The sequence below is a fragment of the Festucalex cinctus genome, chromosome 3 (assembly GCF_051991245.1).
Source record: "Festucalex cinctus isolate MCC-2025b chromosome 3, RoL_Fcin_1.0, whole genome shotgun sequence".
NCBI lineage: Eukaryota > Metazoa > Chordata > Actinopteri > Syngnathiformes > Syngnathidae > Festucalex > Festucalex cinctus.
Window position 1 is genome coordinate 242,522 of NC_135413.1, and position 24,499 is coordinate 267,020.

Below are 24,499 nucleotides of genomic sequence, written 5' to 3' on the forward strand. Positions count from 1 at the left end.
TTTCTTTTGGACCTATTGTCTCAGCATAAATCTAAAAGCATGTCAGTCAAACAATATAACAAGAGGAATAGGGAAGGGGGCATGAATTAAGTGTGTTTGCTGATTTTTTTTTTCCATTTTAGCAACAATAGTCTTTGCTCTTAAATAAATAACTCTTTTAAAGACACTTTTTGTAACAGACATACCCTAATTACCAAAGTCCTTAAATGAACATCATCAACCACTGATTTGCCAAACACACGGTGGTTCATTCATGTTTGAGTCTTGCTGTCATTCCATTATTTGAGAAAACAAGGTTCAGATTTGGGTCTCTTGCACATTGTCTTTTGAGTTTGCCCGGATTAACAAAGGTTCATGCGCCGAGCTGTGTATGGAGTTGATAGTGGAGGCATGGTTGTATGCCGTTTTATACGTGTTATAATGGTTGAGGTGCTCATGTTCAAGAGGAGGCAAAGTCAGGTGGCCCTCCATGCCCGGTCCTCCTGTTACGCAGTCCTCGTCCACATTAATGATCTCAATGGTGCGTGTGGGCGCGTGATGATTCTGCTGGTGGTGCTGTTTACGCATTTTGTAGAAGATGATCAGCATGACAGCTGCCATGAGCGTGATTGCAACAAAACAACCAATTATGATCTTGGTTGTCTTCATGACCTCATCCAAGCCATTTAGGGAGCCTTCCCCACCAAATTCAGTGACAGGGATAGTGTAGGTCTTCTCTGTGGCACGAGTAGAGACAGGGGTCTGCACCGTGGTGGTAATGGTGGAACTGGGTGAAACAAACTTCCATGTATGGGCCGAGGGGGTGGGGCCTACCTTCTGTTGCACAATCGTGGTGAAGCCTTCGTTATGTGGCGTTTCTATCGTCTCCACGGTTACTGTGGTGAAGTAGCTGAAGCTGCTGTTCTCAGTCAAAGACACATTGAGTGTGGCCGACGCCGTTGTGTTACCGGCTGAGTTACTGACCATACATGTGTATGTACCAGTGTCTTGCATGGTAACATTGGTGAAGTTCAGGGTGCCGTCATTCAGCACTGAGATTCTGATCTTGTACGCACCGTGTGTCATGATGGAACCATTGGGGGTAATCCAGCTCACAGAAGTCAAAGAGCTGGCCCGACATTTCAACTCTGCAGCGCTCCCCTCTGTCACATTTAGGTCAGCTGGGGGCTCCACAATAACAGGAGCATAACAGTGAAAGTAGTTTTGGTCAAGCTCACCAATGTAGCGCCCTTTGTGGTGAGCCGGTGAGCTACAGCGGGCGCAGCAGCTGGTGTTTGCTGGTACCATCTCCTTGAGCCACCAACTCAGCCACAGGATGTCACAGTTACAATTCCAAGGGTTGTGGTGCAAATGCACCCGCTCCAGATGATGCAAAGGAGTGAACAGATCATGGGGCAAGAGCGTAAGGTTGTTGTGGGCTAAATTAAGCTCCACTAGTGACTGGAGATCATCAAATGAGTTTCTTTCAATAGTCTGGATCTGGGCATGCATCATCCATAGCTTCTGGAGATGGATGAGCCCCTTAAAAGAGCCAGGCCGGACCACAGACAGCTGGTTCCCTGACATCTCTAGCTCATCCAGTTTCACCAGGGGAATAAGGTTGGGAATTTCCTTCAGATTGCACATTCCCAGATTTAAGTAGCGAAGATTGCTCAGCCCTTCGAAGGCCCCCTCAGATATGTAGGACAGCCTTTTAAGCTCCCCAAGGTCCAGCCGTCGTAATGAGGGCACCCTGTTGAAGGCATAGGAGGGAATGCTCTCAATGGGATTATTCCTCAGCCAGAGCTCCTTTAGTTTGGACAGGTACTCAAAAGCCCCATTTGGGATCGTGGTGAGGCGGTTATCAAAAAGCTCCAGGGTATTGAGGCTAGCAAGTCCATTGAAGGCCCCGAGCTCAATTTTGCGTATGTGGTTTTTACTCAGCTGCAGGATCTCCAAATGTCTTAAGTGCTTGAAGCTGTCCACTTTAATCACCTGAATGAGGTTTTCTTGGAGATTCAGGTAGCGTGTGTTGGTAGAAATGCCATCAGGGACCTCTCGTAGCCCCCTCCGTGTGCAGATGACTTTGCTGAACTGATTACTACAGGAGCAGACGGAAGGGCACGTCTGTGCACGAACCAGACCCGCCACCACCAAAAGCTGTAGGGCCAGGAGCAGCACAAACAAAGGGTCGGACAAGGCCCGGTTCCACCTAGGACCTCGCATCATCTGCTGCTGCTGAGAGGAGGTCATCTTGTTTAACATTCATAATTCATTGAAGGGTCTTCCACTTGCTGGAAAGAGGATTGGAGACAACTGGAAAGAAATAAAACACAAGAAAATGCATATAAATTACAAGATCAAACTATGAACCCATACAGTATATACAAATAAACCACAATTCTTACAGCTTTTGCTGTTGTGATTTATATAGTAGCATCTCAGATAGCACAATGACATTGCTTCTCTTCTGGAGTATATACTGTATAACCAATTGAAAGGGGAGCAGAGAAACGGAGACTGGTATGTTTTGGAATTGATATTAGAGGCTTCAGGACCTTAACAAGGAGAAAGCACTCCAACTTCACAAATGCGATAACACAGTATAATAATACAATATTTTTACCAAGATAGATTTAAAAAAATAATAATGTGTGCAAAATGGATTGTGCATGAGTGTACTTGTGTCAGCACTGTATAGGTTATTATGTGTCACTTTTTCAAACAATATCTTGTATCAATTGCAGTATAGCTGTGTCAGCCATGTATGAAATGCAGAACAATGTTTTCAAAGGAGAAAGTAATAATTAATGTGATAAAAGAGTCTCTTTGTAACCATGAATCACTCCAATTGCTCTATTTTCTTCGCCGTATTTGAACCGACAGCGATAATTCGTCAAATCCAAATTGAAGTACCAGAGGAGATGACATTATTATAGTGATTACATTGTGGGTTTACTGAGACAATCGAAGGGATTTGATTGAATTTTCATTTTAATTTATGCATTAATAATGATTTAAAAAATAAACTATCTACAAGAACTGCCATTAAGAAAATTGAAGAATTCTATCACTTCAGTAAAATTGCCAACGCCAATTTCTGTTCATCTGTCAGCAGTACAAATAGGTGGTTTAAATGAACAGGACTCAACATAGTGTTCTCCTCTGTTCTCAAAAATAAATAATTAACTAATTTATAAATAATGTTTTCAAGTAATTGACAGGTGATTCTAGGAGGCATATGACTAGTTGGGTCTAACCATTCTGGTATGTGAGAGATGCTGGTTTTTAGGACACTGAACTATGTGTGCCCTGCGATTGGCTGGCAACCAGTTCAGGGTATACCCCGCCTACTGCCCGAAGCCAGCTGAGATGAGAGGCTCCAGCACCCCCACGACACTTGCGAGGAATAAGCGGTTAAGAAAATGAATGGATGGATGAAATATAATAGCCTACTCAATATGGAATTTATTGTATGAACTTATATTTTTCTGAAATAGTTGCTGTACTGTATTTCAGGTACACCCTGGAGTGCCTTGAAGTACCCCTAGGAGTACACGCAACCCCATTTGAGAACCACTGGAAAAAGCCATGCTATTATACTTTTATTCGCATTAAGATGTCAATAGAAGCTGTCTCATATTTGTGTTTATTTTCAGTCTATTGTTAAAAAAATAATAATAATTGACCTCGCTGTTTCAATACTTTTAAAAGGGAATTTTAATCAGTAATGTTTTGACTGGCGAAAACATGTCAAACTCATGATACATTCAAGTTGTTCAGTTGATGTCACCTCTTAAAACTCTTTGACTGCCACACATTATAAAAACAAAACAAAAAAATCCACAGTGCCAGCCGCTTTTGAGCATTTTAACTAATCTTTCAAGGCAAAAAGATTATTGTTTGCCTTTACTACATAAACAATGTGACTACTAAATGAAAGATCGCATTCCATTCATCGGAATTTTACTAATCATTATTAATCGTCTTTGGCAGTCAAAGAGTTAACAAGAAGGAGGCCTAATGTATTATTTTCTTTGTGTTTGTTCTCTTTCATTGTCACTAGATTTAATTTGGTTTCACTGCGTTCATTTTGGGGAGGATAAACAAAAAGGAAGAAAGGAAAATGAGCCTGGACTGATGATGCTTATTACGATGTGAGAGTGACTTGCTGCTTTCATTCTGCATGATACGCAGGAGGAATGACGATGGAAGATTATAGAATGAGAAGCATATATTACAGGGGAAGGTCAGCCTGCGTTCTACACTTGAAAGAAAATGAGCGAGGACAGAGAGGAAGAGATTAATGAGATATAAATCAAATCGGGTCACTTCGTGATCATGCCTGCATTTTTGCAACAGCTCTAAATATAAACTAAAGTCCTTTATGGATTCCAGCGGGGGGAAGTGATACCGACCACAATAAACACAACTCTTGCCTTTGCACACAACCCTCTCTGTCGTGGCATAAATGTTGCATGTCTGGTTGAAGGTACAGAGCTGTAGTTCTCATTGGATAATATTCTTTTACAATAGCTGTTGTATTACTCATGACTTGAGCAACAGTATTGGATTTCACTTGTGTTCGAATCGGGCAAATCATTCTTTAAATGGGCCACTGTTTGTAGCTGCAGTTGAACCTACTATGACTCCTGTTAATATTTTAAAGTGGGGAGATCGGCCTCAAACGCTTGCTCTGTGTCTTCTGTATAGTCTTTAAGACCATTAAAACTGATTCTATACAGTACATACTGTATACTATATTTAAATAAAAAGTCAACCAAAAAATGTCCTATGCAGCCCCAATAGTATAAGCAATATTTTGATTAATATTTGTGGAATATGAATTAAGCAGCAAAATCCACCCATTTGTATCCATTTTAACTGGTGTATTTTGCACAATATTAATGAGAATACCATGTTTAAACGAGTAATGACATATACATGTTATTTTAGAGAAAAAAAATGGGTTGACTTCTCCTTTATAAAGGATTAAAAAAAAGGGAACAAATGTTGGCGAGCATTTGAAACAAAAGGAAACAACCCGGCGTGCATTTAGACACGGGGTCGGCAACCCGTGGATCTATATATCTATATATATATATATATATATATATATATATATATATATATATATATATATATACATAAAGAAATTGGAGTGATAATGAGAAAGATGAATGGCTTTGAATTGTCCTTGGCAACATTTAATATTTTGCAATCGCCCAGCATCGAGGAAATGCAAACAAAATGCTGAGTTTATGGTACAGAACCAAATTATAATTTTACATTTGATTTCATTTAAAATGTCAAACAAATTAATCATTAATAGGTGGCAGTTACATTACATCATTGGCATGTCATTTATATAGTTAGTTCCTATTTGAACAACTTTATTTTCATATAGGATAGGGTTGGTTTCATCGGAATAAATTATGTGAGCAGAATTTACAACACACTTATTTCTGGTTTGTTCAACTTCATATTGCACGTTTGACATTTACTTCAGTGTTTTTCAATGTTTTTGCCTGTAATTTAAAAATGCATCAGCAAAGTGAGGTCAGCTCATACTTTTGAAGCTGTAAGAGCAGTCTCCGGAGATCTGTTGAAGCATCAGAGTCTGCACTATGGTTTACAGTGGTCTTTCTACTGAATAATATTTGCTTCATTTCTCGTGTCAATGCCCAAAAAACACAGTTTTAAAGCAGTGATATTTTGCTTGCTTTTGGGTTTATAATGTTTTTGTTTTTGCAACTCATGGCAACTCATTTCCCTGTCAAGGTAAATGTTTATTCACCCATTTACATTCTATCCCACTTGCCCTATTTCGGGTATTGGGTAAGCTGGAACCTGTTTTCATTGTATCTCATGCTCGTGGGTTCCATTAAAAGAAAACAGCGATGGTTGCTTTAAAGTGCGCTATAAATATGGAGTTGAGTGATGAGAGCCAGCGTCGTAATTGTATGATTTGCAATGCCAAGTTGAGTAATTCTAGTCCAGAGCAACGAGCTATCTAGCAAAACTAAAGGAAAGCTTCCTTATGATGCATGGAAATGGGGATTACGAGAACACAACACCTTCTGAATCCAAGGTGAAGAGGGCTATGCTCTCTATTCATTTTGTTCACCAACACTATACATATGTCTTGAAATTGAGGGAGAGAGGGAAGGAGAGAGAGAGAGAGAAAGAGAGAGATGGAGCATGAATATTTTTTATTCCAAACCAACTTGAGTTCTGACCAAGCCTTGTTGTTGCCCATTGATGAGATCTACACACATCTGTCATTTGTATCCAGTTGTGCACCTTCCATAAGCCACACGGTTCCACACAATTCAGCTGGGGGATAACTATGAAATAAGTGTAGTCAAACGGAAAAGATGCATTCAGCATTAAGATGTGCCAGGGAAATGTATGGACTAGTAGTTTTATTTTTTTTTAACCAATCAATTTTTAGAGTGCTGCGATTGGCTGGCAACCAGTCCAGGGTGTCCCCGCCTACTGCCCAGAGCCAGTTGAGATAGGCGCCAGCACCCCCCGCGACCCTTGTGAGGAATCAAGAAAATGGATGGATGGATGGAATTTTTAGAGTGTACTGTATAACATGTCATACTGTACTGTTAACAGGGACAGAAAATGGAGGTTAACTATGTCTAAAATATTGTTGGCACTCTGGTGTTAACTGGGGTCAGGGTTAGTATGCATCACAGCGAGCCTTACACTTGACAAGCATACAGTCAACAAACAGGAGCTTGTGATAAATACCCTGGGGGTAAAAGACAGCAGCATTTCAAAAGCAACAGAATCTGTTTTGAATAGTGTGCAGAATATACATTGGGTGTTTCAGTGAACTAAAAAAATCAGTTGAGTCAATTTAAAATTTAATTTGGATGCATTTATAATACAAGACCCAATCCATGAGATCCTGGTTAACAAAATAAATACCACGGCTGTGCTGTGCATCGCAAGAGTGACTCAATAGGCTGAAAAGGTGCAACTGGTTCATGTCGACACTCTACTTTGCCTGTGAATATGAATATTTTCAAACTCTTCTATTGCTGACATGTTCAAGGACCCATGCTTTATAACATGCCCTTGATCGAGTAGTCATTACAACCACACAACACAGGCTAGTTGAGTAGTAGATTAGCACAGCAGAGGCTTGGAAAAGTCAAGGTTGGAGTATAAAAAAATGATAACAGTAGTTTTGTTTTGCAAGAATGCCTCTTCCTATGTGTACTACCGGTACATTAAATTCTCAGCAAAAATATAGTGGTGTCTGGGGATAGCAACAATCAGTTTAGATATGCCATATGAAAAAATGCAACTGACTTCAAGCTTGTGAACAATAAAACAACAATGACAGCTGCTGACAACATTTGTGTGGATGCTGTTATTGTAATAATTTCATTTCCTCGTAAGTGACCTGTTTGGCATCTGTTGTTGATTAGTAACTATGGCTAATCAATTCCGACAATGAATTATGTTATGTACAGTTTACCTGGCAGTCGAGAGGTCGTGCTTGCATGGCTCCCTCCTGCATTTCAATAACAGGCACGTTTGGTTCATTGCTGACTCTAAATTTTCCATAGGGGTTAAAGCAACACTAAGGAACTTTCAGTTTACGTTGATTATGGTGGCCTGAAGAAGGACCACATTTCCCATGAGGACAAGCACTTAGTGTTAATATATATATATATATATATATATATATATATATATATATATATATATATATATATATATGTATTAGGGCTGTCAGTTAAAGCGTTAATAGATTAATTAATCACCAAAAAATATCGCATTAATCATTGTATTACCACAGATTAATCACACTATTAATTTTGACTGCAGATGATCCTTTTTAGCCAACAGAGGATGGTTAGGTTAAAGGTAGCCGTTCGAGTTTGAGCAATAAACATAACTACATGCATTAAAGTAAAGCATTCAATAAATGTTTACATATGCCATAAGTCATTTTATCCCCATTTAAAATTAATTGATTAGAAAAAGCAGGATCAGTGCAGTGGATATACATTTTTTGAAGATATTCTCATAACATTAAATGTTGAAAAAATTAACACATAACAGGTGTGCTTCAAATTTAGCGGGCAAAATAAGTTGGGGGGTGCCTTTTTAAGTCAGTGATTAATCACGATTAATCAAAATTCTAAGATGTGATTAATCTGATTAAAAAATGTAATTGTTTTTAACAGCTCTAATATATATATATATATGTACATGTATGTATATATATATATATATATATATATATATATATATATATATATATGGCGGCACGGTGGATGACTGGTTAGCACGTCCGCCTCCCAGTTCTGAGGACTCCGGTTCGAGTCCAGGCTCAGACCTTCCTGGGTGGAGTTTGCATGTCCTCCCCGTGCCTGCGTGGGCCTTCTCCGGGTACTCCGGTCTCCTCCCACATTCCAAAGACATGCATGGCAGGTTAATTGGGCGCTCCGAATTGTCCCTAGGATGGTTGTTCATCTCTGTGTGCCCTGCGATTTGTGAGGAATAAGCGGTATATATATACATATATATATATATATATATATATATATATATATATATATATATATATATATATATATATATATATATATATTAGCTCACACCAGCGAGTGAAATCCGGGCCAATGTTGATCCTTGACTCTCCTTTTGTCAGGGTAGTTTCCCTTTTCCTTTTTTTTTTATTTATTTTTTTTGTCCCCTCAGACAAAACTTTTCAGTTGTTTTGCAGCTTCTGCCAGGAAAGCAGTAATCGTGCATCGGCATTCAAATTGACCTCCATCTTTAACGAATGGGGAAAGGGGGAAGTGACGTATGCCGTAAAGCATTCAGCACATTTGTGTTTTTTTTTTTTTTGTGTGACAGTGTTCCTACCATCCTCCTCAAGGTTGTTTAGTGCCAGTAAAAATGATACAGACCACTTCAGGCCATAGAAAAGGTCCCATTCAACTAGTTTTAAGTCGATGTTTCATCAGAAGAGCTATGAAAATATTTTATTAAGGTTGAAAAGTTCCTTCGTGCTACTTTAATGTGAGTGATTGGCTATATGTGCCCTGTGCAGGAAAGCAAAAGGCAAATGGAGTGCTTTTGAGATGCATGTGAACATTTGAACTCCCAAGACATTTGATTTACCTTTAGTATGAGTTGATAATTTTTTATTTTATTGCGTAATACTAAGCAAGAAAGAATCAGATACTGCCCTCCAGTAACTCCTGACCAGCACCAAACTACATAAAAACAAAATTTAAATAAATAAATAAATAAATAAATAAAGCCCCAAGTTTTTTTTCTGTTCAAATCGATTTACAGTAAATAATCAACTGTTCACTTCAATCAGGTGACCTTCCTAAATCTGTGAAAGTAGCCGCCGTCAAGCCCATTCTAAAAAAGCGAACGCTGGATGTCTCCCTGCTAGTAAATTATAGACCTATCTCAAACTATCCTTTCTTAACCAAAAAGTAGTTTTAAATCAACTCAAATCAAATTTCTTGAGCTCCAATGGACTTTTTGATAAATTCCAGTCAGGTTTCCAACCTCATCACAGTACAGAAACAGCACTGATTAAAGTAGTAAAAGATATAAGATTGAGCACTGACACAGAGAAGTTATCGAACAGGCTTGAAACTTGCGTGGGGTTGAATGGAACAGTCCTAAAATGGTTCAGATCCTAATTTGGAGGAAAGGAGTTACGTTGTGACCATTGATCGAATGGCCATGACATGGGGGTGCCATATGTTACCTTTGGGTCAAATGCTTCAGAACACCAATGTTGACTATCATAGTTATGCAGATGACACACAATTGTATTTATCAATGTCCCCAAATGACAGCAGTTCAATTAATGTATTCTGTCACTGTCTAGAGCAAATTAATAACTGGATGAACCAAAATTTCCTTCAGCTAAACAAAAACAAAATGAAGGTCATTGTTTTCGGCAATAAAGAAAAGAGGATTGCTGTTAGAATATAGCGGACCTGACCTTCAGCAATCGTATCAAATCAGTCACTAAAACAGCCTTTTTGCAGCTGAAAAACATATCCAGACTGAAGGACTGCATGCTTCAAGCAGACCAAGAGAAGCTTATCCTCGATTATTGTAATAGTCTTCGGACTGGACTCTTTCAAAAGTACATCAGACAATTGCAGCTCATTCAGAACGCTGCAGCTCAAGTTCTGACGCAAAGTTGTTTTTTTCGCCTACCATGTCACCTTCACTGCGCCGTAAACACTTCCGGGTTATCTTCCATGTGAACAAAAGCGACGAGGATGTAACGTTTGTAAACATGAAACAAAACAGTGGGAAAGCTTTCCCAAAGCGACTAAGATAGAGCATGTATTTTTCCACTGCTTTGTTTACACGTCGCTTTTGTTCACACGGAAGATGACCCGGAAGTGTTTACGGTGCAGCGAAAGTGACATGGTAGGCGAAAAAAACAACTTTGCGTTCCCTCGCAAAACAACTTGGCGTTCTCTGGCAAAGATTGCGTTACCTCGCAATCTTTGCGAGGGAACGTAAAGTTGTTTTGCGAAGGAACGCAATCTTTGCGAGGGAACGCAATCTTTGCGAGAGAACGCAAAGTTTTTTTGCGAGGGAACGCAAAGATGTTTGCGAGGGAACGCAAAGTTTTTTGGGGTTTTTTTCTACCATGTCACCTTAGGGGCTCCGTAGGACCCAGACTTAGTAAACATGATGAAGCTGCATGTAGTTGTTATGCTGCACACAAATGGAATAAGCTGCCAACAGAAGTGAAGTCAGCACTGAGTTTAAATACGTTTAAATCCAGGTTAAAAAAGTTTTTTTTCACATACCTTTGATTAAAGTCTTTTAAACATTTTTAAATCATTATTATTATTATTATTATTATTATTATTATTATTATTATTATTATTATTATTATTATTATTATTATTTTAAATTCCCTACGCTAAATATTTTTAAAGTTTGCTGTCTAATGTTTCAACATGGTCAATGTATGTTGTTTTGATAAATTTTGTAACCTACTTTTGTTTGCTCTGAGTGTTGTTAACTATTGTGTTTGTTTATGCTTATGGTGTTGTCTTTCCTTGTGGAGTCTCAGTTAGAAAACTGATTAGAGCTGCCTTTAAAAACACACTCTTGCTGTGCCAGTGAAATTGTAGTGAACCCATCATTTATTATTTTTTTTTTACTTTTCCACCTTTATCAAATGCATGTTTTGTCCTACTACATTTATGGTGCCAGCAATATATTGAAAGAATTGCAGGCATGAGTTAATGTGACCAGAAAGTCTGGTTGTAATTATAAAAATGTACTTATCAATAAAATTCAATACAGCAAACATTAGAATTTTGTTTGTAAATGTGGTTTTGATAGTGCTTCAGATTCTGCTATCACCATTGACTTGATAAAATACTGCCAAAGCTCTGATGACACAAGAAATTACACATATTTCATGTAAGAGGAAAGCGCACACATAAATGTTCGTAAAGCGGAAAGGATGCACGTGATGAGGAGAGCTGCAAAGTTATTCATTTTATTCCTGTCGGCCATCCACAGCTACCATGTTTTGACGTGATGTAATAGGTCAACTGGAAAAGTCCTATGGCAGTGGAAGCTGAAAGGTGGTAGGTTGCCACCTAGTGTGGCGTGCGTGCGTGGGCGTGGGTGTGTGTTGTGGGGGAACATAGCAGAGGAGATCCAGATTAACTGGATAAAGCCTATGTGTGCATTTTTTTTTTTAACTTTTTATTTTACCATTTTTCAACATACAAACTGAAAATCACACAAATGAACAAGCAGACTTGCAAAGAACAATCAACATTGCAAGGGATTACCAAATACAAAAATAACAAAAAACTAAAAAAAAAAAAAAAAAAAAAAAAAAAAAAAAGGAGAAGAGGTCCGAGATGTTACCAAACAAAAATAATACAAAAAAATGCCTAAACCAAAAATAAAATACCTCAAATGACACATCCTTACAGACAATCTGCAGCATTACTCAGGTATGCATACCATTTCTGCCATCGTCTTTCACCCAGATCTTTTTGAAGACGAATGGTATATGTCATCTGCTCTAAGACATGCATCTGTTTTACAATATTATTATGTGTGCATTTTTAATCAATTATTGTAGATTTAAGTTAATCCAAGCAACGTCAAACTACATTCTTGAATTTAATACGCTTCTCTATTTCTGAATGCCAATTGGACAGTGGAACGCTGTGTGTGTCCGTTTCATTATGAAGTCTATCTCACAGCTTGCATCACACTTTAAAAGAGTGAGTTCTTACCTGCCAAGTCAATTACAGTTCAGAGGGGTCATTCTCATTTCAAGCCCCAGTCCAAATCCCTGAAAATACAAAAGGCAAGACAAGATAAAATTATTGCTACTTCAACATACTGTATGTGTGCTTAACAGCAAAATATGAATGATGCGATGTGATTGAAAGCTGGGATACAATTAGTCAAGGGTTAAAAATGAAAATTTTTAAACACTGGTTGTAGAACATCTGGTTAAAAAAAAAACAAAAAAACTCATCACTGTCTTTAAATAATCAGTGAGCCATATATATATATATATCCATCCATCCATTTTCTTGACCGCTTATTCCTCACAAGGGTCGCAGGGGCTGCTGGCGCCTATCTCAGCTGGCTCTGGGCAGTAGGCGGGGGACACCCTGGACTGGTTGCCAACCAATCGCAGGGCACACAGAGACGAACAACCATCCACACTCACACGCACACCTAGGGACAATTCGGAGCGCCCAATTAACCTGCCATGCATGTCTTTGGAATGTGGGAGGAGACAGGAGTACCCGGAGAAGACCTATATATATATATATATATATATATATATATAATAGCTTTGTGATAAGAAGTAGCCTACATTACTAAAAGTTGGAAGAGTTCATTCCTCAGGGATGAGCGACATTCAAGGCCCCAACACATCCAGCATTTCAAACACATGCACACACACTTGCCAGGAAAGCCTCCAAACTCAGACAGACACAGAAGAGTTGCACAGGAGAGATACTGCATGCTAAATAAATTACAGCAGACAAAAGCAAACACCTAAAATTCAACATCTTGTCCAACATCCATTCACGTAGTTCAGGGACAATGAATGCCAATAAGTGTGCTTGATCTTATATGATATTATTATCATTATCATTATTATTATTATTATTATTATTATGTTTATTATTATTATTATTATTATTATTATTATTATTATGACTTGGTGAGCTCTATCATAAGTTACCTTTGGTTGTCAATGTTACATTTTCGGAAAAAACAGGAATACAAATGATTCCAATTCAGAATTTGGGTAGATTTTATTATGAGTAAAATAGGTAATATATAAATGCGGTGATGTTTATCCTTTATTTTGTTCCAGCAGTTGAACTCAATGTGCATAGAAAAGCCGCAGTTTCACTCTTTGGAATGTGTCTGCAATAAAGGCATTCAGGCTTAGAATTGAATGGAAGCCACCCTCATTCCATATGGCATGCCATTTATTTATTCTACAGATCTAAATATCAGTTCCAACATTTCCACAGTAGTTTACGCAAACATTTTTCTGACAATTGTTTCAGGCACTCTCTTTTTTATGCCAAGAAGATACTATACTTTTGTATAAAAAGGGAATGCCTACATATACAGCATATGTCTATATATTAGTGATGTAACGATATCCAAACATCACGATATGAAGGTCATGATCCGATAATTATCATGATATTGTGGGGGGGGGTTGGCGATATTTAAAAAAAGGTCACAATATTGTAAAAAAAATAAAAACAAAAAGCTCATACTAAAAAAAGCACAATATTGTGCTTTTGTACATAACAGAAATACATATATAAACCACCACAATCTCTAATAACAACATTGAGGCATTTACTTTCTCATGCAAGCACACATTGATCGCTTCACAAGCAAATTAGGTTTCCCTTCATCTGACAATTAGCATAGATTTTGAACATAGAAGGCCCAAACATCCCTAATGAAAATTAAATTGCACTCATAAATTAGCCACAAGAGGGTACTAGAACTGCACAAATGGAACAGCCTGACTTTTTTAACAGATGTGTTCCTTTTAAATATTGTGAACATGACGACAACGATATTGTGGCAGTTTTAATATCACGATATTGCCAATATCGTTACATCCCTACTATATATAAGGCATAATTTTCACATACTAGCATAGAGACGTTTGCACAGTGCATTTCTCCATAAGATGGATATAGCTTTGCCATTGTAACAAAGACCATGATTACTGTCAACAACATAAATATTTCACTTCCTAGAACACTGAAAAACATGCTCTGACTTTCCTCCTCCTCCATTTCAAAATCCAAATCCAGCAATTTGACTGTAAAATCATTAATAATATTGAAATGAAAAACAAAATACAAAATGACAGAGCAGAGAAACACATTTGATGATTTTTTATTTAAAATTTTTTAGGGTGCAGGTGAGGCACTGCCTCTATTGATCACACATCCCATAAAAGTGATGTCACTCCGTGTCATGCTTTGTTTACATTTTAAACTACACTACAAATCCAAAGTATCACTATTCACCCAGTCTCTGTTTATAATGTGCCCATCTCAATTGTGCTCTTTGATACAAAAAAATAAATAAATATGTCCAACTGCGTGAGTCTAGGCAATATTATAACCTATCTATAAAATAGGCAATTAAATTGAAACAAATTCTCCCAAGCCATCATCGTCTTAATATCCAATTTTTTTTCCAAGCCCTTCTCTTTAAGAGTGTAGTCCAACAACAAATCAAGCCTGACATCAATGTCTTATGTGCTACAACCATGAATATTTTGATATGCAGGTCAGACTACATCACCTACTGGAAATTAGCAGAAACGCATGTCAGGCTGAATCAATTGGCTGCAGAGCCACCCATTCAATTAAGATCTTTGGTCAGTGTGGTCCATGTGGTGCTTTAGTGTAGTGAGCTCCCAAAGGAGTAGTAAGTGCTGAAATCAGCTCAGTTGTGCCTGCCATTTGTCATAATCTAATGGTAAATCCATCTGTATCTGCTAGAAGGTTCCTGCCTAGCTGACTCACTAAGTCAAGAGAGTCCAAGTCCAAAGTGGGTAAGCAGAGATCGATTTATGTCAAACGAAAAATATTACTGCACAAATACTTGATTATTCCATACTAAAAGAATTGAGATATCACATCAAAGAGTTTAAAAAGACGCATGCAATTCAATAATTGTGTTCTTTGACGCGATACAAATGCACACTGGGGATTCCTTTCATAATAAATGAGCCTAAGTAAGACGATGGCGACGAGATAAAACAAATTAATATGCTTCAGAACAAGAATTATGACGGAAAACAATTACGCAGAACAAAGAAAGCAATTTTATTACTCAATTATATGAATTATGTGATGTGTGACTAAATTAAATTAGAATGCAGCAAAAATCAACTATTTTAATTAAGACACATCTGAAGACTATGCAACATTTGTTAATACACAGACTTTTATGGCATATTTTATTCATCTCCGGGAGCGAGAGCTGTCTGTGTGTGTGCGTGGTACGTGTTTATGTGTTTGCACTGTCAATAATCACAGTCCTGATAGCCAACCTTGTCTGGACTACAGACAAATATGACACCATAATTTTCTGCTTAACCAGTGCCAACTATTGCCAGATTTTTAGTTGCCATGCTGGATAAAACAAAACATAACTATTTACAACCAGTCGGCTTAAAGCTGCTTCAAAGGCTGGAGAAATACAGTCATGAAAAAACAAAACAAAAAAAGGTTTTCATTAACGGGAACTATTATGAAAATTATCATTTTAATGTCTTGTTTAAATATATCGATGTCTTTTGAGTAGCCAACAAAAACAATCAAGTGTGAAATTAAACAACCAAGTACGTATTTTATTTTCTTCCTGTCTGAAAACATTTCAGCACACTCGCCTGGCGTAATCCAGCCCACTGGTAGTTATTGAGTGACAAGCGGTCCTCCTATTGGCCCATGAAATGAGAGCTGGCTCACTACATGAGACAGATCCACCACTAAAATGAACTGATTTCGCCTTCACAATTATACACCACAACTGTGGTGCAGTATGCGGTATGTTTCTTCATCCTTGGAATATTTGATAAAAGTATGTCACAGACATTTTATTAAGACGCCTTGGAACTATTGTTACTTTGGGGGAAAAAATATTTATTGTTGTGTGCTGAAGGTTTGGATCCCAAAACGCAGACACAAATAAGGTTTCTAACTATTTATTCACATAACTTGATAAACGAAAAACGAGAATGCATCGAGAATCACGAGACGCCAGGCCCCCTTGGGCTGCGAAGTAGCACAGAGGACAGTGATCAATAGCTTGCAATAATCCGGCAAAACACACACAATTCTTATATAGACGGTCAATCAATCTCATTGTTTGTGGCTAGACATGTGAGTACCAGTACTGACATGGAATTCTCTGATTGGCTGTTAACCTAGTAATTACAGACATCAACAAACATCATATAGTAGGGGTGATAAAAAAAAATCGATTCGGCGATATATCGCGATACTACATCGCGCGATTCTCGAATCGATTCAATAAAAAAAAATCAATTTGTTTTATTTTTTATTTTTATTTTTTATTTTTATTTTTTTTTTATTTTTTATTTTTTAAGAGCTCAGAATTGTTCATTCGGTTGTCTTACCGATTCAACGTCTTATCATCATTGCCTTTTCTTTTTTTTTTTTGTGTGTGTGTGAATCCATTTTTAAACTTCCATTTTTAATGGAAAAATATTCAACAAAACGTCTGACTTCGGGTTAGGATTCACACCTTGAGCATGGAAGAATGTTATATGAACGGAACATTAAGCCTTAATATTTTATTTTAATGCTGTTCAAACATGAAACAGATTACAACCTCTATAAGACTGAAATTTCAGATAAATAAATAATACATTTTCATATAAATCTTACACTCTACAAGCTTACTGATTACTATTTTCTAAATTTGAATGAAAAAAAAAATCGCAACAATCGACTTATAAATTCGTATCGGGATTAATCGGTATCGAATCGAATCGTGACCTGTGAATCGTGATACGAATCGAATCGTCAGGTACTAGGCAATTCACACCCCTATCATATAGCATAAAAGATTTCTGACATCACATAGTTCAGACCTCATATAGCCTAAAACTAGTTGAAACTGGATGCTGTTACATCAATACCAAAACCGACACGTAACGGGTCGTGAACTCTGGCGCACGGTCATGAACTCTATTCAAACTTATCCCAGGCGTGACCCCAGACTTGAGACAAGACCCAAACATTACTCCTGCTTGACCCGAGTCATGACATTTATAGTATGTCTTATAAGAGTTAAGTTTGCTCTCCAGCTGTCAGTTGCTCAAAAGGTAATTGATTGACCTTTTAACTCCTAGTCTTTGAAGAAATTCAGTTGTCATGAAGACTAGAGAGGTGCATCTCTCCATAAAATACCATTTGAAATGGTTGAAGGTGAATGATTCGATTTGGTTCGACTCAATGGGATTATAATTCACTTTGATATGGGACCAATCAGTTCGTGAGGGTACGATTTAAACTTGTCCACATGTCATTTACTTCTAAAGTATGTTACTCAAGTAAAAGACTATTATTTCAAAGTGAAACTCTTGGATTCGGTTTGGTTCGATACGCTCACATAAAAAAAAAAAAAACATAAATAACCGGTTTTTGCTTCACCCCGAATGAAGACCCTTTCATGAGGGATGACAATCCTAAAGGGTGTAATACAGTCTTCCCTCGCTATAACGCGGTTCACTTTCCGTGGTCTCGCTGTATCGCAGATTTTTTTTTAAGTGCAATTTTGCATATTTTCTTACAGTAATATACCCATTTTATAAAATTTATGAAGGTTTGAACACTGTCAATGTTTGAACAAGAGAGAAATGTGAGAACATGTAAATGCCTCAATGAGAAAAGTGTATAAATTGTGCGGTCGGGGATTTTAGAGCCTGAAAACATTTATAAGAGTTGTAAAACATAAAGCTAACTGCTTCGCGGATTTAATTTATTGTGGGTATTTTTGGAACCTAACCCCAGCGGAAAACGAGGGAACACTGTATCCGTTCCCGGACGTTCTGGTTTGTGTTTTATTCATGTATTTATTTATTTATTTATTTATTTATTTACTCATTTTCATACACACACCTGGTGTGTGTACTTTCAAGATATGGTGAATCTTCCTTCAGGACTTCTGACACATCCACCATGCACAGTGGCGGTTCTATACAGCTTTAACTTGGATGGCGAGGGTGTGGCAGGAGAGTCAGTTGGGAGGGCGGAGGTTATCACCATCACACATGCACAGAAACACACGAGTGCACGCACACACTACATGTTTTTTTTTTTATACACACTATGGAGACATTATAAGGATATTTATAATAAAACTTTGATTTTAGTATTGATAGATTCATTGTCAACATTTCGGGAACAAATTCTATGTCTATGACTAGGGATATAATGATAAGGACAATATATTGTGATATTAAAACTTTCACAATATCGTTGTTGTCATGTTCACAATATTTAAAAGCAAAACATCTGTTAAAAAAGTCTGGGTTATTTAGATTTATGCAGTTGTAGCACCCTCTGGTGGCTAGTTTTTTAGTGCAATTAAATTTTCATTAGGGATATTTTGGCCCTTCAATGTTTAAAATCTACGCTGATTGTAAGATGAAGGGGAATGTAATATGCTTGTGAGTCAATATGTGAATTGTGAAGGAACTCAATGTGTGCGTGCGTACAAGTAAGCGCCTCAATATTGTTATTAGAGATTGCAGGCGGTTTATATGCATTGCTATTATGTACAAAAGCACAATATTGTGCAATTTTTGGTATGAGCTATTTTTTTTTTTTTTTTTACAATATTGAGACCTTTTTTAAATATCGCCAACCTCCCCACAATATCGTGATAATTATCGTATCGTGAGCTTCATATCGTGCGGAGCCCCTAAGGTGACATGATAGAAAAATAAAACTTTGCGTTCCCTCACAAAACATTTTGCATTCCCTCGCAAAGATTCCGAGGGAACGCAAAGATTGCGTTCCCTCGCAAAGTTGTTTTGCGAGGGAACGCAAAGTTGTTTTTTTCGCCTGCCATGTCACCTTCGCTGCGCCGTAAACACTTCCGGGTCATCTTCCATGTGAACAAAAGCGACGAGGATGGAACGTTTGTAAACATGAAACAAAACAGTGGGAAAGCTTTCCCAAAGCGACTAAGATAGAGCATGTATTTTTCCACTGCTTTGTTTACACGTCGCTTTTGTTCACACGGAAGATGACCCGGAAGTGTTTACGGCGCAGCGAAAGTGACATGGTAAGCGAAAAAAACAACTTTGCGTTCCCTCGCAAAACAACTTTGCGTTCTCTGGCAACGATTGCGTTACCTCGCAATCTTTGCGAGGGAACGTAAAGTTGTTTTGCGAAGGAACGCATCCTTTGCGAGGGAACGCAATCTTTCGCAATCTTTGCGAGAGAACGCAAAGTTTTTTGCGACGGCACGCAAAGTTTTTTGCGACGGCACGCAAAGTTTTTTGTGAGGGCACGCAATCTTTGCGTTCCCTCACATTGTGATGTTTGGATATCATTACATCCCTATCTATGACCATGTGTAATCTGAAAATTCGTGCACATCCACCACAAAGTGGTGATTCGGTGAAGTCGATCCATGACATTTTCATGAGACGTGCGAATTCCATAGATCTGTTTGAAAAATATATCACACTTTAGTTGTGAAATTAACCTCTGTAGTGGAGCCGGAAACCATACTGACTGTCGTCAGTGATGTGTGCACAGCTCGTCCAACACGTTGCATTGAAGGATGTGTATTTTTTACTTAGTAAACTCTACTTAATAAATCCAATCGAAATGATATAATCAGAGTACTGTGCTCATGACTGAATGCATGTTTGGAGATGTTGCATGAGTAGAATATTTTCAAACTCCAAGCCGCCAACACGAGTCAGCAGCCGCGCTGTCACCAACGGAGCACATAAGCAGTTAACTCATTCACTGCCTTTGACAAGTATACTTGTCATTTGTATTTTTTAGAGCGGTGCTAAATGGGGGCCAATCTGATTATGCTCCACTGTAAATATCAAACTTGGAAACAAGTTTACTGATGCCCAACCACCGGTAGATGACATCATTGCCCCATTTTATACGAAATAAACACAGTTTCAGAGTCCATGGGAGAAATGGCTGTATTTTGGCAAACTTACATTTTTCTACTGTCAATTATAAAAGAACGGGACGGGGCAAAAAGTAGGGAGTCCATTCGGTTATTTGGTAGATTCGGTTTATATATAATTATTGAATGTAATATCACGTGAGTATTGAAAATTTTCATATTTTCTAAAATGACTGGCAGTGAATGAGTTTTAATTAAATCAAAAATGTGCAATATGATGTGTCACCTTCAAGAGGCGCTAGACTTACTACAGCCTCCAAAGTGGGCAAGAGAAAAGATGCTTAAGTCTCTGAGAGAATGTGTACACCACTTGATTTGACAGGGAACACCCTCATTTCAGGATGGCTCCATCCAGAGTGCCTACATTTCATAAGAGACAATGCGTAAGGGACAGACTTAAGTCAAATGTAGGATCTGTGCAGCCCAAAAAGTGTGATTCTGACTTGAGCACATGGGAGAATATGCCCGTAAGTGAATTTGATTAGTTGGTGAACAGGACGTAAATGGAAATGTTCAGAGGAGGCAAATCAGCAAAACGTCTGCAAAAAGCAAGTTTGACCAAGAGGCACATTAGATAGAAGTCATATATTGCATAATAAGCATCTGAAAGAGAAAACGACCAATATTCAATTTATTTCACAAAATGTCTGTCATTATAAAGACTGGCAAAAGCCTCTGAAAAATGCCTCAGACGGCTTGCCATACATCCACTGAGATACAGGAGGATTAAGGCGCTAAGCCGATAAGAATATGTAATACGAATCACTGATAACTCCGAATCGCTCCAGTTCCACAGAGGAAGTGGAGACACAGTTTTATTTTATTTATTTATTTATTTATTTATTTATTTATTTATTTATTTATTTATTTTGGTAGCATAAAAAGTGCAGTAAGGTATAAAAAGAGAATAGAAAAAGAGGATATGTGAGGTGATGGTGAGAAATTAAGTCCTTCAAGTGGGACAAAAGGAGAATACAAATTAAGATATGTCAGTATTGAGCTTGGTCACTGAATGAATTGAACTCGTATCTCAGGGCACCACTGTATGCTATTATTATTTTGCAAACTAAACTGTAAATCTCAATCTGTGTGTTTTTTGTAAGACTAATTGAATAAAGGTCTAAATAAATACATGAATCAATAAATAATGAAAGCAAAATCTATGCCTGTAATCTTCTATAATCAACACGCCCAAAAAAGTAAATACTAAATACTGTATTCAGTTCATTGAGTTTTACTAAAAAATGTATTATTTGCTTGTTTGTTTTCTAAATTGAATTTTCATTATTATTATTAGCATTTGGAAATATGTTCTTGGAGGGCTGATCAAAGAAAACAACTAAAGCAGCATGCCAACACTAGAAAAGAGTCCTAATAAAAAAAAAAATAGAAAATAGAAACAAGACTGAAGACTTCATTATAAATTAGTGTAGAGTAGTTTATTGTATTGTATTATAAATTAGTGTGTTTTAGCGTAAACTCTTTAAAGGCTGAGTTTCCAAATCAAGATAAAATAAAATACAGTATGCAATTAGTAATTAATGAACCTGTGGAATTTCTGTGAAAGCAGAATTACTGTACTGTATGTACTTGAGTTCAATATTTCGGTGTTGTTATTCAAGGAGCAAAACATACTGCACATTCACTTCTGGTCATGCAAAGCACTGCATGAAAGCGCTGTGACTCATAAAAGGGCCATTTTTCATTGCAGTGTGGGTGATGCATAGCTGAATTTTTGTGGCCAGCACAAATGCTACATTTGATCACAGAGGGCACAAACTGATATCTTAAAAATGCGGTCCAATCCAAAGGTGAAGATGAAAAAATAAGACAGCACTGGAGTGTGTCTGCTAATGGTTTGGCAAAGGCCATGCGGGAGCTGTCATTGAGTAGGAACGCTGAATAGCCTCCATTTTGAAACCAATGTGTAAGGCAGACTCTTGTCTATGGCATGTACTCTTTCTCGTGTTTGTCTTGCTGAAGAAATGTTATCTATAATGGAGTATTTTTAACACTGTGCACAAAGTGACCAGGCTTATCATGATACACAGACTGCACACCACACAGGTGATATGCACCATAAGTGTTTATCGGTTGCGGGCACACGCACACATACGCCCTATGGTTCTCAAGCACCTGCCATTTCACCCTGGATGTCATTTTTCCTGAAAAGTTAGCCAGACTTTCCAGACGGTTGCCACATGGTGGCATAATTGATTTCATCTCGGCAGCTGTGAGGCACACAAAAGCTGACAACAGGCATCAGTGCAATGTGGGATAGATTTCTCAATGTTCTAGCAAAAGAGGCAGTCATTTTTCACCATATAAATGTATTTAGCCAAACAAATGTATATAAATAGGTGAGAATTCTACCTGATCAGTGCATTTTGCCATGCACTGAATAAAAAAAAAAAAACAATAATAATAATGAAATGGATTGCACATACAGTATAGTAACTCCTACATTATTTCAACAATCCGGTGAGTATTTCACAACCATGCCCTCTATGCCTCCAAAATATTTGACTGAAATGAATCAGTTCATTTTGTGGGCTTATAACTGTAATGTCATTAAATTTTCATTTCACACACACCCAAATAATGATGACAGTAACACGTGATGTTAATATGTAACACGTTGCTCCAAAATGTGCATGTTTTCCAGTAATGGCTAATCTAACCTAAGGAGTGATAATCAAGTAATCAGACTACAGTTCCACATTAAACTCACATAACAATTAGTACGTTGTATTTATCCGTCCGTCCGTCCGTCCGTCCGTCCATCTATCCATCCATCCATCCATCCAATCATTTTCTTAACCGCCATCCTCACTAGGGTCGTAGGGATGCTGGAACCTATCCCAGCTGGCTTTGGACAGTAGGTGAATTTCAGGTAGGAAATATACCTTTCACCACCTACGACAATTACTAGGGCAGAATTTTACAAAATCAAATAATCAATATCGAATCGATTATCCTTTTCGAGCCTGATATCAAGTCATAAAACCATGAATTGATCATTTTAATATCTCTTTTTCCCATCAATCCATAAGAAAATAGAATTTTAAAGGCCATTTTTTTGTACTTACTGTTTTCTGGAAATTTACTGTTCATATGAATTTAAAAGTATTTTCTTACATTTATAAAAGACCTCACTTATTGAACTTTAAGACAATTTCGAATTTTGTAATTGGTATTTACAATTATTGAATTAAAATTCTGAAAATATTTTCATCTCATCTTTGCTGATGTCAATGTTTGTGTAACACGTAAGTGATTATAACACGTGCTACCTCATTGATAAATTAAAACATTTAAACAGTTCCGTCCTCCACAAAATTGAATTTGGAATTTAATGTTTGTGTTGAGTTTTTATCATGTCTTTGATATTTAAGAATTGATGTTCCATCATTAATCAATATCGGATTGAACTGAAGTGAATTGAAAAAAAAAAAAATCGGATCAAACTGCTCTTGTGAATTGAAATCGAATCGATTAAGGAAATTAGAATCGATACCCGAGCAATTACCATTAATCTTTCTCATGAAACTGTGCATACAGATGGGATGTTAAAGCACCACACACTTTGCCACAGAAGATCCAAATCAAAGTGCTTCGTGCACAAAAAGCTGGTTGATACCCACTGAGACAAAGTAGCTACCAAAATAAAAGCGATAGTCACGTTAAACATGGGTTAACAGAACCAACTCAGCTACTGAGTCATCCACACAACTGCCAGCGAACATTCTTTCCTATCGGCAAAAAGAAAAACTGAGGGCCCTATTTTTGTGTCTAGTGTAAGTCTCATGCAAAGTGCAGTCTAACTGTGCACGTTTTCTTGCGGTGTACATGAAGGAAAGACTCACTGTAGTCCATGCGGGAGATCGGCACATGCAATTTACAGGAAAATATTCACTTGGACAGAAAGTCGGTCGCGATGGATGAGCACTTGGAGACCACCTTCACGTTAAAGGGACATTAGGGGTGCCGCGAGCCCCCTGGATAGGCCATAGGCCGAGACTTTTGAATTCACGGGACCGCCATCTTGCTGAGCTGCTTTCATTCAACCTACTCTACATCCTTTGTTGAAGTTGGAAAAATATCTGCTTACAGTTTTGTAAAAATGACAAAATCTCGAAAATGTGCCAGATGCCACATATTGATGTTTTGGTGGCAACAGCGTTGATTGGTGTGTACAGCTTGTAGCATTGAATGCTTCACCTGATCTAGGGTAAGTGTTCCAGTTCAGACCAAA

The 24,499-nt window shown here is 37.6% G+C and overlaps 1 protein-coding gene across 1 annotated transcript; it reads right to left on the reverse strand.

Moving 5' to 3' along the window:
* Positions 1–274: 274 nt before the first annotated feature.
* Positions 275–12,333, reverse strand: LOC144016639 (leucine-rich repeat-containing protein 4C-like). Its single transcript, XM_077517979.1, has 2 exons — positions 12,273–12,333; positions 275–2,295 (listed from the first exon to the last, which is right to left on the reverse strand). Exon 2 carries the CDS (start codon positions 2,242–2,244, stop codon positions 298–300), a length of 1,947 nt encoding a protein of 648 aa, XP_077374105.1. The 5' UTR covers positions 2,245–2,295; positions 12,273–12,333; the 3' UTR covers positions 275–297.
* Between the last annotated feature and the right edge of the window lie 12,166 nt (positions 12,334–24,499).

Coding starts and splice junctions, on each gene's coding strand:
- LOC144016639 (XM_077517979.1), bottom strand. CDS start 2,244: ATGTTAAACAAGATGACCTCCTCTCAGCAGCAGCAGATGATGCGAGGT.